The sequence below is a fragment of the Geotrypetes seraphini genome, chromosome 3 (assembly GCF_902459505.1).
Source record: "Geotrypetes seraphini chromosome 3, aGeoSer1.1, whole genome shotgun sequence".
NCBI classification, from domain to species: domain Eukaryota; kingdom Metazoa; phylum Chordata; class Amphibia; order Gymnophiona; family Dermophiidae; genus Geotrypetes; species Geotrypetes seraphini.
In genome coordinates, this window is record NC_047086.1 from 218,452,273 (window position 1) to 218,467,984 (window position 15,712).

Here is a 15,712-nt window from a genome sequence, read left to right on the forward strand (position 1 = left end):
CTCGAGGCGAGTTCAAAGGCGTCGTACACAGCATGGAATAGGTACAAGCGCAGTTGAGATAGATTCGACATAAAGGTGGCGAACTTCTCCCTATGGGAATCAGGTATGATGTCCCGAAAAGTTGGGAGGTCCTTCACCATGTTACGCAAGTAGGAAGAATATGAAAATGCGTAATTCAAGACCCTCGTCGCCATAAGAGAATTAGCGTACGGGCGACGACCAAATTTGTCGAGGGTCCGTCCTTCCCTCCCCGGCGGGACCGCTGCAGACACCCTGGAAGGTTGCGTCCTCTTAAGCGCCGACTCCACCAGGAGCGATTGGTGGGAGAGTTGCGCCTTCTCGAACCCCTTAGGAGGGAGGGTCCGGTATTTCGACTCCATCTTGGACGGCACCACCGTGACCGTAAGAGGGGTTTCCAAATTTCTCAGTAAGGTCTGATGAAGGACCTTATTCAGCGGAAGGCGAGGGGATTCCCGAGGGGGAGCAGGAAGATCCTGCTCCTCCAAAAACTCCTTGGTGTAATGGGAAACTACCAACAAGTCCACTCCCAAAGCCCCCGCCATATCCTGCACAAACCTGGAGAATGACGAAGGTCTGGCAGGCGGAGAAGGAGACCGAGATTTCCCCACCGAGCCGAAAGGGGAGGCCTCGCGGGAATACCTCGGCTCTCTACCCGACCCCGATCCCCACGAGGTACGCTCCCGGGACCTCGAGGGGGTCGGGGACCGATCATGCCTGAAGGAACCCTTGGGGGAACCCCCCGGTGTACGAGGTATCGAGGCCCGTCCTTTCCGCCCCGGCGAGGAGGCACGGGAACCTTCTCCGACAGGGGAGCGAAAAAGACTGGGGTTATCCAGGCGGAGCTCCGAGACCTGTAAGGTCTCGCCCCCGAGCGGCGATGAGCGACCGCGCCTCTGAGGCGAGGCCCGAGATCGCTTGGCCTTCCTCGGACGGCGCCTCGCCCGAGGCCTGCCCAAAGGCGAGGAGCCTCACGAGGACCTCGAGGAAGAAGTGGACGAGAGCCTCCGCACCCGGCGCATCTTGTCACGGGGCCGCACGCTATGCTCAGGTTGTCCCACCGATGCCGGGTCCGAGGGCAAAGCCGAGGGCGAGGCAGTACGAACCTCGGGGGCCGAAGCCCCAGTACCCGAGGCCGAGGTCGCCAACTGCGGGGCAGCCGAGACCGAAGCAGTCGAGGTCGAAGCCTGCTGCAGGTGCTCAATGGCCCCGGACAGCTCCGAGGCGATCAAAGCCCGGAGCAAGTCCTGGAAAGCCGGGATCGTCATCCCAGGTGGTAACACCTGTCGATGCTCCTCAGAGGGCGACCTCGGTCTCAAGTATTCCCTCGGGGCAATCGATTTGGACACCTTGGGCTGGGCAGAGGCAGACCCTCCCGCCGTCGAGGAGCCCGAGGATGGCTTCTTGGTCGATCCTGGAGCTGAGGAGGGAAGTGGAGACTTACCCGAGGCCGGCTTGGACGAGGCAACAGGCTTCGACGGGACCGAAGGTCGAGGCGAAGCCGAGGGGCCCGAGGCCGAGGCCGAGGTCAAGGCCGGGGCCGAAGCCGAGGCCGAACTCGAGGCCTTCCCGGTCGGGGACTCAACGGCGAAAAGTTCCGCCATGCGTGCCCTGCGGCGTTTGAGAGCCCTCTTCTGAAAAGTGGCACACCTGGCACAAGAATCTGTCGGGTGCTGGGGCCCCAAGCACCGCAAACAGCACCGGTGAGGATCTGTAATCGATAAGAGTCGGTCGCACCGACCGCACTTTTTAAATCCCGTCACAGGCCGGGACATGGGCCCAAAAAGCAGCCGGGAACAGGCGAGGTCCCACGGCCGCGGCTACCGGGAGCCCCCGGAGCGACGGAAAAAATAAAACTTTTTTTTTTTTTTGTACGATAACTAAACAATTAAATAAAAGAAACAAGGCAAAACGCAGCGACCGCGTCGAAATCAGGACACAGCCGCGGCGACAGAAGGCAAACTGAAGAGCACAATTTTCCACAGGGCTTCTGGCTCCGCGGATGAAATTGAACTGAGGACCACGAGGTGGGGATGCGCCCTCTAGTGGGCAGGAAGGCTAGCACATGCGTGGTGCAGTGTGCAAACTTGGAACTTCAATCAAGTTTGCTTGAAAAGCTGTCCGCGCGGGGGCTCCGTAGATGACGTCACCCACATGTGAGAATATCATGCCTGCTTGTCCTGGGATAAACTAAACTAAACTAAACCTTAAGTTTGTATACCGCATCATCTCCATAAAGATAGAGCTCAACACGGTTTACAGGTAATTCAATAAATGAGGGAAGGACATAATAAGAAATAGAAGTTATGAAGAGGATAGCTAGCTTTACATTTTAAATAGATAGCTTTACGTTTTGGGGAAAAGCCAGGTTTTCAAATGCTTTCGGAATAATTGGAATGAGCTTAGGTTCCGCAGCGGGGCAGGGAGGTTATTCCAAAGCTCAGTGAATTTGAAGAAAAGGGATTTCCCTAATTTACCTGCATACATGACGCCTTTTAATGAGAAAGAGAGAAAAAAAGAAGATAGAGAGGAAGAGAGAGAGAGAGAAAAAAAGGAGAGAGGAAGAGAGAGAGAAAAGAAAGAGAGAAAGAGAGAGAGAAAAAAGGAGAGAGAGAGAGGAAGAGAGAGAGAGACAGAGAGAAAAAAGGAGAGAGAGAGAGAAAAAAAAAGAGAGGAAGAGAGAGAGAAAAGAGAGAGAGAGGAAGAGAATCTAAACTAAACTAAACCTTAAGTTTGTATACCGCATCATCTCCATAAAGATAGAGCTCAACACGGTTTACAGGTAATTCAATAAATGAGGGAAGGACATAATAAGAAATTAGAGGTTATGAAGAGGATAGATAGCTTTACATTTTAAATAGATAGCTTTACGTTTTGGAGAAAAGCCAGGTTTTCAGATGCTTTCGGAATAATTGGAATGAGCCTATGTTCCGCAGCAGAGCAGGGAGGTTATTCCAAAGCTCAGTGAATTTTAAGAAAAGGGATTTCCCTAATTTACCTGCATACATGACGCCTTTTATCAAGGACAGGTAGTTTGAGTATGTGGGCGGATCTGGTAGTGTCAGGTCTCGAAGAATTCCAGGATAGTGGGATTAGGGGAGGAAAAATGCCATGTAGGATCTTGAAAATTAGGCAGGCACATTTAAAGTGAATCCTGGAAATCACCGGAAGCCAGTGAAGTTTTGACATAGTTATATTAGATTTATATGTATATTTTGGATATTTGCTATATGAACCATTTGTGTGTAATGCTACGTGGTTTAAATTACTTTTTGGTCAAGAAACGTACACATTTTTGGAAAAACATATAAATTACAATTTGTTACTTTTTAACTCTTAAAATAGTTAGTTTATATTGATCAAAACACATTTACACCACACCATTTTATATGTTCCTTCATGCTATTTTTTAAGGTTCTTTTTTATTTGTATATTTGATTTATATGTATATCTTGGTTATGTATTTTTTTAGATAAACATTGTCCCCTGAGGAAGGCAACGTGGTCGTTGAAACTGGGTCCTAGTTGGGATTTGTTTGTTATTATTCATTATTTTGTTTTAATAAAAGTCTTGACTTTCTCTGCTGGTTGTGACATCTCCAGAGCAAAAAAAGAGGTAAGGCGGAGGCTAGAGACAGTGACATAGTGAGGGTAAGAGGTGCCCAGGGCACCCCTCCCCTGTCCTCGTCTCTGCCCCCGCTCCTTCCCAGATCCTGCCTGCTGCAAGCGTCCCTCTTCCCTTCCCCCTCTCCAGTACCTCTAGTTGAAGTTGTTGCTCTCAGCGGTCAACAAAGTGCTCTTCGTGACCCCTTCGGCTCTCCCTCTGATGTCACTTCCTATGCACAGCACCCGGAAGTGATGTCAGTGGGAGAGCTGATGGGGTCACGAACAGCACATTGTTGACCGCTGTGAAGGAGGAGGGGATGAACGGGAAGAGGCGGGGGAGAGGAGGAGGGGTGCCGGTGCCCCCACCAACATGGAGCTCGGGCCAGACCACTCCCTCACCCCCCCTCCACTTACTACGCCACTGGCTAGAGATGGAGGGAAAAGAGGAACAATGGGGATCATGGAAGGACTTACTTTATATGCCATAGCTTGTTTTTCACTCTGAAAGCTATTGACAAATTCATAGATTTTCTCCCATTCTCTGAAGTAGGTAGCACCTAAGCCGACCCCGCCTGTCACCACCTTCCAGATGTGATATGGCAGGAGGAGGATGGATTCTAGCAGGCGGCTGATACTGGGAAAGATGCTGAGCCAGTCCAGAAGGGATCCAATACCCTCAGCCATGTAAGTGATGGTGGCAGTGGTGTTGTAGATGATACTGTATGCCACAGGAGCACTGAAGGTCAGGTACGCCAGTCCCAGACGGTACAGTCGAAGGCTCAGGGGCTCACAGTCCCGAGAGGGGGGTTTGTAGCGCCGGTTTTGTTGGGAGGTCATGCTGGTGGTGATGCTGATGGGTAACATGGCAATGGCACGCCCATAAAAAATAGGTGCAGTTAGGAAGGCTGCCAGTAGGGTGTTCTTCAGGTCTGAGGTCTGCTCGCCCACGTTGGCCACTAAATGAACTCCAAGCCCAATGGCTAGGGGCAGGGCTACAATGTAGAAGGAGCTGAGGAAAGAGAGGCCAATGACTGCCACAATCCCAAAATAGATACCCACTGACATCTGTCCAAAGAAGCGCACAGCGCTGATGGTTGGTTCAGACTCCTTTGGCTGCACCTTGCCATCCTGGCAGCGGTTCACTTGGGCTACAAAGCCTGGAATGTACCAGAACTCCCAGATCCAGCTAATGCCAAAGCCTCCAAAGGTAAGCATCCACAACAGTGCATGGCTGTCCCGGCCCAGGTATATGTGATGGAGGCCAAAGGGGCCCCCTAGGGCCCAGAGCACATAGGTCATGAGGAGACTTTTACCCATGCTTGTGGCACTGGAATTCCCAATCCTGGAGGTCCAATCTCAAGCAGATCCCCTACCTCTCATCTGTAAGCACCCCTTCTTCCCTCTCCTCTACAAAGCTCTCTCCTCCACTTCTCTGTAAAGCCCCCGTCTTGTGCTCCTCCTTCCCCCTCTTTCCTGCAAAGGTTCTTGACTCGGCTTCTCTGCAGAAGCCTACACGGTACACTTGCTCAGGTGCACTCTGAGCTGGAGGAAAGTGGCCTACGCCGGAGACTCTCAAAGACCCATTCAGACACTGCTAGGAAGCTTCTTTTCCCAAAATCCTGAAAGAAAACAGAAGAGAACTCATAAGACACTACCCTAGGGGAAGCAGGCCAATAGTACAATGCAACTGATACAATCTTAACATGATGTAGCACATGGTGTGGAGAATAATTTTATAACAGGGCATTTAATAAGGTGTCTATCTTAAACCTATTTTATAAATCAGAATTCATATAAATCAGTATAACTGGTTGACAAGTCACCTGGATTTAAGGTGCAATTACATCGGCTTCAGTAAATTCCTGCATCTAGATGGTAGCAAGAATAAACATAAAGTATAATATTTTATAATATATATGTGTACATTTGCATTGCTCCTGTGTTTCACCCAAAATCTGCTTACTTATGTCCTCACAGTAAAAGCACACAGAATGCAAAAAACGTTTGTCCATTTGTATCTGGAAGAGCCCACTTGTGCGTGTAAGTGGGTGGTAAGTCAACATGCTGAACTTGTTCAGAAAGATATTAACCTAGAAGGAGTGAGTATACCTATTTCATTGCCGATAAAAATATTGGGTGGCTGGATTGACGCTAGGTGATCTATGAAAACTCAGTAATAAAACTCATTTCAAATGCCAAAAAATTTGATCACGTATCACCACTCTTAGGAAAAGCTCATTGGCTCCCGGTCGTACATAGGATCGCATATAAGATAATATTGCTGACATTTAAAACAATTACATCAAAAGTGCCTGAATGTATACATAACCAATTGATACCGTACAAACCATCACACACACTCAGATCCATGGACCAGCAATTACCAAGCGTTCCTTCTTTAAAAATAATCGACACATGAAATATAGAAACATAGAAAAAGACGGCAGATAAGGGCCGCGGCCCATCTAGTCTGCCCACCCCAATGACCCTCCCCTATTTAACTCTGTGCAGAGATCCCACGTGACGATCCCATTTCTTCTTAAAATCAGGCACGCTGCTTGCCTCGACCACCTGAAGTGGAAGTCTATTCCAGCGATCAACCACTCTTTCAGTGAAAAAGTATTTCCTGGTGTCGCTGTGCAACTTCCCCCCCCCCTGATTTTCCATGGATGTCCTCTTGTCGCCGTCGGACCTTTGAAAAAAAAGAAATCCTCTTCTACCTCGATACGGCCCGTGAGGTACTTGAACATCTCGATCATATCTCCCCTCTCTCTGCGTTCCTCGAGTGAGTATAGCCGCAGTTTATCCAGCTGTTCCTTGTACGGGAGATCCTTGAGTCCCGAGACCATCCGGGTGGCCATTCGCTGGACTGACTCAAGCCTCAGCACATCCTTGCGGTAATGAGGCCTCCAGAATTGCACGCAATATTCCAGATGGGGCCCTCACCATGGATCTATACAATGGCATAATGACTTCAGGCTTACGGCTGACGAAACTCCTACGTATACATCCTATGATCTGCCTAGCCTTAGATGAAGCCCGCTCCACTTGATTGGCAGTCTTCGTCTTCACTGATGATCACCCCTAAGTTCCGTTCTGCAACAGTCCTTGCTAGGATCTCGCCATTTAAGGTGTAAGTCTCGCATGGATTTTGACTGCCGAGGTGCATGACTTTGCATTTCTTGGCATTGAAACTCAGTTGCCAGGTCCTTGACCATTGCTCCAATAGGAGTAGGTCGTGTTTCATATTGTTCGTTGTGCTCTTGCTTGTTATATTACATAGTTTGGCGTCATCGGTGAATAACGTTATTTTACCGCGAAGCCCCTCAGCCAAGTCCCTTATAAAGATATTGAAAAGGATTGGGCCTAAGACCGAGCCCTGTGGCACTCCGCTTAAAGACAGTGGCGTAACAAGGGGGGAGACGGGGGGGGGGCAGTCCACCCTGGGTGCAGCCTTAGGGGGGGATGTACAGCTGGCCAGGTCCGGAAAATTCCTGGGCCTGCAACGGCGACAGCACTCAGCGACTGAGTGCCGTCGCAGAGGTGGGGGGGGGGGCACTGATGCTGCTGAGTGCCGTCGCCGGGGCAGACCGCCCCCCCCCCCCCCACGCGCTGGTACGCCACTGCTTAAAGATCTTTTCTGTCACAGCTCCTCAGCTGTGGAACACACTACCCCTAGATTTTTGGGATGAAAAAATACTTGACCGTTTCAAAGGTAAACTGAGAAGCCACCTATTCAAAGATGCTTTCTTATTATAACCTCTACTTTCCTAAATAGTCATAACCAATTTCAAAGATCTCTTTCTCCTTATCCTTACTTAGATGTTTTTACCTTGATTGTCTCTCTATCCAATACCGAATGTAGTTCCTTCCCACCTGCCCTCCATGTTTCGGTATGTTTGGTTAGTTCAAATTGTAGTTTTTTATTTCTGTATTTTGCCTAGAAATTTCTGCTGGGCGACTATATCAAATTTGAATAAAACTTGCAACCTAATTAGAAGAATTTGTAAATAAAATAAAAAAAAAGTTTTTAAATTAAAGATGACTTTCCCCGAAATGGAGAAAAACACCAAGGATAACACCCTATACAAGGGGGTGCTGAAAAGTTCTCAAGCCAACTAACCAACTTCATAAATTCCGAGAATTATTTTGCCACTATAGCTGAAAAGAGTGTTAACGAAATAAGATAAGTGCCAATTTGCAGGAATAAAATTCTCTGTTTTGATATTATTTCAGGTCATCGGTTTAACAACATCCGCGCCATTCTCTTCTTGTTTGGGCTGAAAACATTTCAGCACCTTCTCATATATACTGTAGTGGAAACGGAAGCCACATTAGAGGTTTTTTTATTGCAAGCCAAGGTGGTAAAAGCTATGACACTCATAGGAATTTTATGAGCATTGGCGCTTTTACCGCCATAGCTAGTCATAAAAAAACCCTTTATGCGGCTTCATAAAAGGGGGGGGGGGGGAGGGGGAGTCTGCACATAAGCACAAAACACCACCGTCAAGGTGCAGTTCACATAACAACCATTTCCGAGAAAGACAATTTGTCATTTATACCCTGAAAACTCATAAAGCTAAACCTGTCCCCCCTGGCCCCACCCCATTTACCCATAGTCTCCACTCTACCTCTCCACCTAACATGGAAAAAAAGGAATGCCATAAGACCCAATATTTCCTTTTCTTATGTCTCTCATCCTGACGCTCCCATTTTGCCATCTCCTTCATGCTTGCCAACCACAACTGAGGGGGTGGAGGGTGGGGTGGGGGGGGGGTCTCAGCTGCACACATTCGCACAATGTGTCGTTTTGCCAGCAGCACATCTATGGAGACAAATTTACACTGTTCCAACGTAAGCTCCTGTTCTACAAGCGCCTTCTCATAACCCAGCACCAATATAGAGTAGGACTATTTATATATTTTTTTCCTGCAACACTCTTGAAATAAAATCTAAGATCTGTGTCCCGTATGAACCAAGTTGCAGGCATTCAACCAGTGTATGCTGCTACCTACCTTTCATACATTTACAACGCACGCACTCGTCAGTATTCCACAGCCCAGTTCTTACCCCTTGGCATCTGGTCAAGTGTTTTAAACTGCATTTCCTGCAGAATTCCATTCCTGGATCATCGGGCGGCAAACTTAAAGCATTCTTGCAAAACATTAGCGGGAGAATCTTCGCCCAAGTCCCCAGATCGCGTCTGATCGAGTGTTGTCAAAAAGTTTACCGCCCACATTCCTCTCTACCCATTCTATACCACATGGATACTGAATTCGCTGACATGGGGAGATGAAAAAAAAATGTGATCTGTTTTTAGAAAGTGCCCCCCCCCACCCCATCCCACCCTTGCGGTGCTTTGGAATATTCACTAAAGTAATAATGTCATATTTGAAGATATGTAAAGAATTGTTGTTTTGGCACTTCCCAAGCCCACTTAAGTGGGTCAAAAGTAGGAAAGTTACTCTCAAGGGACACATCCATACATTGCCCCATATATTGGCCTTTCCCAAATTGTTCCTCTAATATCTGTGGTCCCCCTACCCTCGCAGGGAAGCACAGGTTGTTAAGGGGAGGATAGCTCAGTTATTTGATTCACCCCCTATGTGTAGTCTCCACCAGAGCCAAGCCTTCTATAAAGAATCCAACCATACCCCATTACTCCCAGACACTCTAGGTCTCCATGCTCCTAAAGAAATGTATGCCATTACACTATACGGTTTCATCTAACTGTCAAAGAATCCCAAAGGTACATATCTCCCCCTCTGGTGTGAAAGAATTTGTAAGTTTTGTTTTGAAGCTAAATCATTTGCTAATGATTATGCAGGCCCTGATATTATCCCATTTAGATTATGTGAATATTATGCTCCTGGGGCTGCCCGATAAGCAGCTTTGTATGAGGGGGGGGGGGCACTGAAAAGTTCTCAGCCCAACCAACAAAGTTGGGGCAGTCTCCATCGAGGGCGATACACTTAGGGCTCCTTTTACGAAGCTGCGCAGAATAGCGTGCGCTCAATTGCCACGTGCACTAGCCGCTACCACCTCCTTTTGAGCAGGCGGTAGATTTTCGGCTAGCGCGCGCTATTCCGGTGCGTGCGGGAAAACCCACTAGCGCACCTTCATAAAAGGAGCCCTTAGTCTAGCAATTTTTCCACTTTTTTTCATTCCGTATTTTTCCGATGGAATGAAAAAATGGAAAATCACTGGACTAAGGCCTGTTTTACAAAGCCACGCGGCAACAGCCTCGAAGCCCTTTATATCTCTATGGGCTTCGGGGCCGTTACCGCAGCGGCCCACGCTAAATGGCTTCATAAAAGAGGCCCTAAAAGTATATAGCCCTCGATGGAGACTGCCCCAACCTTGTTGGTTGGGCTGAGAACTTTTCAGTGGCCTCTCGTAGCGTTTACAGCTTTGGAGTAAAAATGATATGGAAATGTGGTAGATCATGATATGCCATATTTAGTCAAATCTCATTAGCTGACTGTAAAGGCTAAAATAGAGTTCAAAGTTTTAATATGTGTTTTAAAAATTTTATATAGGATGGCACCAACTTATATGCCACATTTTGGCAGAGTTTACATTCCAGGATGAAGCTGACACTCAGTCTGAAATTTGGCTTCTTGTACCAAATTCATCTGTGATTCATTTTCAGCCCAAAACGTATAGAATTATTATACAGTAGATTATAACTATGCAGATGCTGGCACTTGAATATTGTCGGCACCCGCATAACCCTGGGCTCAATGCCGCCCCTGACCTGCCCATTTTGGGCAGTCTGTGGAGATATTCAGTGGCACTTTCCAGTTAAGTGGCACTGAATTAGAGGTTTTTGGGGGTGTGGCCTAATATACTGATGCCTAGCGCTGATGCCTAAACATGCTTAGACGCCACTAAGCGTGACTCTATAAGTGACGCCTAGTGGTTGATTGACAACTGCACAGACTAGCACCTACAAGTTAGATGTGGTTAGGCATCATTTATAGTGTCAAGCCCTTTGAGAGGCACTTGGCAGCTAGGCTTCAATGCTAAAAAATGCAAGATAATGCACCTGGGCAAAAGAAATCCGCATAGAACTTATGTACTGAATGGTGAAACATTGGTTAAGACCACGGCAGAACGCGATCTAGGGGTGATTATCAGTGAGGACATGAAGGCTGCCAATCAGGTGGAGAAGGCTTCCTCCAGGGCAAGACAGATGATGGGTTGTATCCGCAGAGGTTTTGTCAGCAGGAGACCTGAAGTAATGATGCCGTTATACAGATCCATGGTGAGGCCTCACTTGGAGTACTGTGTTCAGTTCTGGAGACCACACTACCGTAAGGACATACTGAGGATTGAGTCGGTTCAACGAATGGCGACAAGGATGGTCTTGGGGCTCAAGGATCTCACGTATGAAGAAAGACTAAAAAAATTGCGGCTGTATTCACTTGAGGAAAGAAGAGAACGGGGAGACATGATTGAAACGTATAAGTACATCACGGGACGTATCGAGTCGGAAGATGATCTCTTCTGTCTCATGGGACCCTCAACCACCAGAGGGCATCTGCTGAAAATCAGGGGAGGGAAATTTCAGAGCGAATCCAGGAAGTACTTCTTCACCGAAAGAGTGGTGGATCATTAGAATAGACTCCCACTGTAGGTGATTGAGGCCAGCAGCGTGACGAATTTTAAGAGGAAATGGGATATTCACGTGTGATCTCTAGGGGAGTGAACTCTGGGGGGCGGATAATTGGAATTGGGCAGACTTGGTGGGCTATAGCCCTTTTCTGCCGTCATTTTTCTATGTTTCTATGTTTCTATTGGATGCCTCAAGAGGCATGCTCAGAGTAGGGTTACCAGATGTCCAGGAAAACCCAGACATGTCCTCTTTTTAGAGGACTGTCTGGGTGCCTGGACAGACTTTCCAAAACCCAGTAGTTTGCCCGGGTTTTGGAAAGCCCCGACCTCCCAGTCACATCTGGAGGGCCTCTGATCTTGTGCAAATGACATCACATGCATCCGTGCATGCTCAGGGACCACCCGGATGCGGCCCGGAGGTCAGAAAACATTCCGCTGCTTCAGGAAAGAAGGAAGTTAACCCAAACGCGCACAAACTGCTGTTGTGAGGAAGCTCTGCAGGCAGCAGAATTTGGCGAAACAAAGCCCTTGTTGAAGGGGGAAGGATCACGACCAGCTCCCATGCTTTGACTGGATTACAAATACATGTGTGAGGATGGTGTGTTGATTTTCATGTTTGGATTCTTTGACATCATGGTTGCAACCGTCTAAAGATAAGTACTGTTGGAGCTTTTTCCTTATATAGTAATATAGTATCATAATAGATGACGGCAGATAAAGACCCAAATAGTCCATTCAGTCTGCCCAACCTGGTTCAATTTAAATTTTTAAAATTTTTTTTCTTCTTAGCTATTTCTGGGCAAGAATCCAAAGCTCTACCCGGTACTGTGCTTGGGTTCCTACTACCGAAATCTCCGTTAAAACCTACTCCAGCCCATCTACACCCTCCCAGTCATTGAAGCCCTCCCCAGCCCATCCTCCCCCAAACGGCCATATACAGACCATATATTTTGGGGGTTTTTTTGTGTATATGCTAATACACTATGTTTGCCTTGATTATTTTGGGACAATTTTTGAACATAGTTTTATTCGACCGGAGAGGGCAAATTAAGGGCTCCTTTTACTAAGGTACGCTAGTGGTTTTCGCTCGCGCTTAGCGCGTGCTAAATGCTAACTCCTCCATAGAACTTGCGTTACTATTTTTAATTTAGCACGTGGTTAGCGCGCGCTTAAAATGCTAGCGCACCTTAGTAAAAGGAGCCCTAAGGTTTTTCTCAGCAGGCCCTTTGAGCCCTTGAGTTTTTTTTTACTGGGTTTCACTCCCGGTCAGAGGAACCTATGATTTAACTTTTGGAGGCCTTTGTGGTTTGCTGTTGTAACAGCATGTTGTCTCTGCTAGACGGTTCTGAGGCTCGTTTTGTAAGTTAAATGGTTCTTGCTCCCATATATAATCTCAGCTAAACATTATTCTGTCAAGTAAAGGTTTACATTAAGTAGTTAATTTTGATAGTAATACCATTTTGTTTTTGTATTACTTTATGAATATGTTCTGTCATTTTGTTCTTTATAACAGTCTCTACCATTTTGCCTGGGACCGATGTCAGACTTACTGGTCTATAATTTCCCGGATCACCTGTGGAACCCTTTTTTAAAAATCAGTGTCACATTGGTCACATTCTATGTTGGATTTTAAAGAGAAATTACAAACTACTAACAATAGCTCTGCAATTCTATCAGCAGTCTGTGGTATATACCATCCGGTCCAGGTGATTTGCTACTGTTCAACTTGTCAACATTGACCCATTGCATCTTCTACAGATTTGTCTGAGTTTCTCTGATTCATCAGAATTGAATATCATTTTTGGCACCGGTAACTCCACCACATCTTCCTTGGTGAAGACCAAAGCAAAGAATTAATTTAATCTTTCCGCTATGGCCTTGTCTTCCCTGAAAGTCCCTTTTACCCCTCGGTCATCTAGTGGTCCAACTGATTCTCTTTCTGGCTTCTTGCTTTTAATATACCTTAAAAAGTTTTTACTCTGTGTTCATTCCTGTTTATAGTGTGTGCAAAACAAACCACACAGAAGGAACCAGAAAGAAAGACAATAACCAGAACTACACACAAAAATTTCCTCTATATGGACATTGGGATCAATATTCAATATGATTTAACCAGCCAGAAGTGGCTTCTGGCAAGATAAATTGCCTTTTTGGGCTAACTGTTCATTTTCAGCAGCACTTAATTGGTAGTTTTGCTGAAAATAACTGACTAGTGCTTGACTACAAACCAGCTATTTTGGGGCATTCCAAATGACAGTTCCGGTGGTTTGGTAATCTTTATTTGATATACCGCTTTTCCTCCGCAGATATCAAATCAGTTTTCAAACATTGAACAGTTAGCAGTTACTCTAAGTAGACTCACAATATAACTATGCAGTGGCGTAGTAAGGGTGAGCAGCCCCTGGGGCGGTGGCGTTCCTCCCCTGCCTTCTCCCCCCCCCCTCCCCACCGCCATGCAGGTGCCCCTTCCATTTCCCCGTACCTTTTTTTTTCTCAAATATTTTTTTATTAATTTTACCAAGTAAATACATCAAATACAAATAAAACTAGCAACATAAATTAATTACATACAATAATACACTATTATATTGAAAACATCAGAACAGAGGAAATAACCTAAAACAAATTAGACAAATTAAACATAAAATAAAACAAAACGCATAAGAGCTGCGGATAATTTATTCAGATATAGAGAAGTCAAGTGAGATTACAAAGTGTTTCTACAGAAATCGTCTAGTGGGGCCCATTTCTTATTAAAGCTAGCAATAATGTTATGTTTGAAAGCAATTATTTCTTTAAATTTTCTAATTATACACAAATGATTCCACCATTCATGAAAGCTGAGATTAGAATTGTCTTTCCAATTGCAGGCAATGTGATGGATAGTCCAAGCTGTCATAGTGCCAAATATTTTAAAGAACTTTGATGGAATTGAGATATCTGGGTTCGAGGAGCGCAAAATAATGAGGTGGGGGGGGGGTGCTGTGCCCTTAGGAAGACCACACCCAGGGTGGACCCCCGCATCCCCCCTTACTTCACCACTGTAACTTTGATACCTGGGGCAATGAAGGATTAACCTCCCTCTTTCGCAAAGCCATGCGGCAAAAGCCCTGAAGCCCTTTAAATCCCTATGGACAATAGGGCAGTTACCGCAGCGACATTACTTTGTAAAAAGGGGGGGAGGGGATGAGTGTCTTGCCCAGGGTCACAGGGAGCAGCACTGGGCCCAGCACTGAATTTCTAAGTTTAGCACTAGTGGTGGTCAGCAAAACTCTGATCAATGCTGGCTGAATATCGGGCCCACTGTGTCTCTATAAGGAAAAATTTTTATATGTCTATAACAAACCCTTTTGGAAAATAGGCCCCAAGAAAAACCCATTAATATGGAAACCTTTCAGCCCACAGTGTTCAGTGATTTTCTTTTTTTAACACTTTCTTCCTGAATATTCAGTGCTGGGTCATCCCTGGATATTGTCTTTGAATATTTGGGGGACTGGTGGTGCAGCCCCCAGCACTTATTTTGGTTCTGGCCATAGCCATTTTGCTATCCTGACTTTAGAGATAATACCAGGCTCAAAGAAGCTTGATCTAAGACTGATACAGCATGGCTTTTCTTATGTTCTAAATCAAGACTACAAACATATCAACCTTAATGCTGAAAATCAACAACAGAACCAAATATAAAGCATTTTTAAAGTCTCTTTTAAAATAAAAATAGAACTCCAGAAAAATAAGCATGCTTAAAAAGCCAGAATGTAATGATTTTGTATTCAGTGCTCTCAATACTTTTCACAATAATCAAATCTGGGAGTTTCATCGTGTCATTTAAGCAGCAAACTACAAACCCCAGAATGCACCGACATTCCTCCTTGACTTGAAATTGAGCATGGGCCACCCTGACCCTACCCCGTGCTCCTCAGAACTTTCTCTTCTTCATCTACATCCAGCAACTAGAGATAGATTCACAAACAATTTGCCGAATTGGGCACAGCAGAGCTCAGAAGCCTTTGCTCACATACCTTTTGCAGACTACTTATTGAGGCAGGAGGAAAACACCCCAAGAACTGGAAGGAATGAGTCCCGGGACTGATATCCTGAGCCTAGCAGATACCCCAGAGCGAAGGGCTTGTCCAGTTCACCACTCTGCCCCCCACTTCACATTGATCTGGAATGGCTGTGCTCGGTGGACTTTGCCCCATGTCTTTGGAGAGATTTCCTGTTGCCATAGATAAGGCGGTAATTGGACAATGAGCTGTGGAATCTGCCCTGAGCTGGCTCACAGATGCCTAGCCTTTCCCCACTACGATTCTCAGCCAGTCTCTTCTATGCTGCGATTTCCAGCCACTAGTATTCCATGCTTGCCTCTGTCTTTCCTTATTTTAGCTTCTGTTATTGGTGTAATTCCTTCAAAAGTTACATCCGTTGTGCTCCTCACTCTAAATCAGGGGTGTCCAACCTGTGGCCCCCATGAA

The 15,712-nt window shown here is 46.2% G+C and overlaps 1 protein-coding gene across 7 annotated transcripts in view; it reads right to left on the minus strand.

The window, feature by feature from the left end:
- The window catches only part of DNAJC22 (DnaJ heat shock protein family (Hsp40) member C22), an 82,483-nt gene that overhangs the window by 20,529 nt on the left and 46,242 nt on the right, over window positions 1-15,712 (minus strand). For 6 of the 7 annotated variants that reach the window (XM_033935944.1, XM_033935940.1, XM_033935943.1 and 3 more), the window contains one exon: window positions 4,098-5,242. In XM_033935944.1, the coding sequence (XP_033791835.1) occupies window positions 4,098-4,940 (843 nt within the window). In that variant the 5' untranslated portion in view covers window positions 4,941-5,242. Of the gene's footprint in view, window positions 1-4,097; window positions 5,243-15,259; window positions 15,412-15,712 lie in introns of those variants that run through there. The other variant, XM_033935941.1, reaches the window with a different exon arrangement.